Genomic DNA, 3092 nt, shown 5'->3' on the forward strand with positions numbered 1-3092 from the left:
CGGGGGGGGAATGATGATGACTAGTTGTCCTCTTCCTCCACTGCCACAGGCAGTCAGCGTTCCTTTTTAGAGTAGGGCAGGAGTCAGCTAAAAAGTTCCTTGTTTACGCTAGCACCTTCCTGTATATTTCTTGGAAATTTTTAATCCAAATTAAGAGTTCAAAACAGAAGATCTCTCACTTCCAGTTTGGATGAGAGAACCTAGAATGAAATCCATGGATTGGCAAAAAGCCAACAGTTTGACAACACACTGTATTGGCAGAGCTGTGGGGGAGATGGCCCTGGTACGGTGGGAAGGCCAAATATCACAACCCTGCACATTTCCCTTTGGATGCAGAAGTCCCACTACAGAGTAACCACTAAGATACACACATGTACACATACATACACACACACACAAAGCTGGAAGGTTAAAACCAAAAACAACTGAAGTAATTTTCTTTTCCTGATGACTTTAACATAGTATTATGAAATCAAAGAATTTATATAAAAATCCTGCAATCTCTCAATTAGAATTACTAGTCTGAACCTAGATTTATTTATCTTTTCCTCTCTAAAAAGTATACACATTCTTTAGCTCTGTTTACTGAAAAGGCTCAGGAGCCATGATAGCCTAGCAGCAATAAACAGCTTTATTGACACAATTATGGTTTCTCAATACTGTTTATCATTCAAATGAACCAGAGTTCTTTGAGGAAATGACTGATTCCAGGGCTAAAGTAAGAAATATTCGAGGTGTATCTGAGACATCCTGTCACGCCTAAAAGCAAGGAAGCTACCAAAGATTATTTATTAGAGTCTTATCAAAGGACCCAGTAGCCAACTTGGAGCGGTTCCCATTGCCCAGGGATGGGATCATTTAGTCATTAAAATGAACAATGGTGGCAGTAGATTGATATCAATCTATGGGTTCATAGTTGTGCTGAAAAACAAAACATACATAACTCACCTTTTGAAGCTGCCAGAGCAGCAGCTCATTAATCAGAAAAATCGAAAAGTAAGGAGACTCAAGCATTTATATTGCCTTTTTTTTTTTTTTTTTTTTTTTTGCTTGCGGTACGCGGGCCTCTCACTGTTGTGGTCTCTCCCGTTGGGGAGCACAGACTCCGGACGCGCAGGCTCAGCGGCCATGGCTCACGGGCCCAGCCGCTGCCGCAGCATGTGGGATCTTCCTGGACCGGGGCACGAACCCGTGGTCCCCTGCATCGGCAGGCGGACTCTCAACCACTGCGCCACCAGGGAAGCCCATATATTGCCTCCTCTTATATTTTACAATTAATAAAGTAAAACTATACTAAAACTATTACGTTAAAAATTGATGGGGAACTAGTAGATGGACTGTGCTGGTACCTGCTGGATCCAGGGATCTGTCATATTCTGATGACAGCAGACATCAGGTGCCTTTGGATGTGATGCTGTAAGAAGGGCACAGCACCGGTTATGAAGTACGGGGATCAGGATAGAAGACCACCACCACGACACAGTCAGCCACATCCCGACCGTGGAGCCTTCTACAGATTAAAACCTGAAGAGGGGGCTTCCCTGGTGGTGCAGTGGTTGAGAGTCCGCCTGCCGATGCAGGGGACGCGGGTTCGTGCCCCGGTCCGGGAGGATCCCACATGCCGCGGAGCGGCTGGGCCCGTGAGCCATGGCCGCTGAGCCTGCGCGTCCGGAGCCTGTGCTCCGCACGGGAGAGGCCACAACAGTGAGAGGCCCGCGTACCGCAAAAAAAAAAAAAAAACCTGAAGAGGGACACTAATTATTTTCAGTCCATTTGCAAAGCTGGCTTTTTTTTCCCTCTACTCTAGGATATGGAGTTATTTGGGATCACAGTGGGGTTACTGAGCAGCTTAAATTCATGGACTTAGAATAGAAGCCCTGACTACAAAGGACTTTAGAGAGCATCTCCTTCTGGTAGACGTGGCCTTATTTCTGCCCCATGGTTGACTAGACCAGGAAGGTAACTGTCTTTGTTCTTTTACCAGGCTTCGCTGCATCACCACATTTCTGTAGCACAGACGGACGAACTTCTCCCTGCCAGGAATTCTCAGCGGGTTCCACATCCTCTTGACTCCAAAACCACGTCTGATGTTTTAAGGTAGATTCAGACCTAGGCAACATAGCAGTACAGTTTGAAATTATATACTTTACTCTTGTTTTTCCAAGGTGTTTTAACTAAAGTGTGGTATCTGTGGAAGAGGTGCTACCTTTTGTGCAGTGGAGCACTGTCTGATTAGCCAGTGAGAGCCACATCCCCCCCCCCCCCCCCCACCATACCTGCATAGGACAGACAGTGTAGCATACTTTGTTAAATCCGGTAGTTATGTGCAAGTACAACTGCCCTTGCCTCCCATTCAGAGGAGGCATTTCATGGTGATGAAAATAGATCAGAATAAGGGGGTGGATAGTTAGAAGACAAAGTCTGGAACTTAAGGCACTTGACTTTGGAAACATTTTCTGCCCTCCCTGACATAGATTATGTAAATAAAGTTAAGTAAAACATAAATTCCATAGCTGGGAAATACCTCCCAGATTTGTCTTGTACTTTAGCAGGCTGTAAACATTCCTCATGTACCTTGAAAAAATATGCAAGCTCTTCCTAATGTTTTCTAACTCTTAAATGATTTGGAAATTATAGTTCAAGCAAGAACCTACCTAATCGACATGATTTTGGCTTCCAGGGCCTCTAGAGCAACACTGTCCAATAGAAGTATAACGTGAGTCACATATAATTACTATTTTAATGTGGCTACTAGAGGAGTTTTAAAAAGAAATCAGTGAAGTTAATTTTAGTAATAACTTTATGATTTATATAAAAACGTGATAACGATGTCAATATAAAAAATAGTATCATTTGAACAGTAATCAATATAAAAATATTCATAAGCTATTTTCCATGCTTTTTTAAATACTAAGTCTTTGAAATCCCGGTGCCTGTTCTCTATGTACAGCATATCTGAGTTCACGGAGTTGGGGGCCGGTGGCTGCCATATTGGACAGTGCAGGTCTAGAAGGAAGGGGGGACATGAGGAAACAGACTCTGGGAAAGAGCCTGGGGCAACTTATGAAATGACATTAGGCCTTCTTCCTGCT

The 3092-nt window shown here is 43.8% G+C and overlaps 1 protein-coding gene across 1 annotated transcript in view; it reads left to right on the forward strand.

The window, feature by feature from the left end:
• MED13L (mediator complex subunit 13L) overlaps positions 1-3092 on the forward strand; it is a 136161-nt gene that overhangs the window by 130002 nt on the left and 3067 nt on the right. The window contains exon 28 of the mRNA XM_007448160.1: positions 1985-2097. Within this exon, the coding sequence (XP_007448222.1) occupies positions 1985-2097 (113 nt within the window). The remainder of the gene's footprint in view (positions 1-1984; positions 2098-3092) is intronic.

This window comes from Lipotes vexillifer, unplaced genomic scaffold, assembly GCF_000442215.2.
Source record: "Lipotes vexillifer unplaced genomic scaffold, Lipotes_vexillifer_v1.1 scaffold2542, whole genome shotgun sequence".
Classification (NCBI taxonomy): domain Eukaryota; kingdom Metazoa; phylum Chordata; class Mammalia; order Artiodactyla; family Lipotidae; genus Lipotes; species Lipotes vexillifer.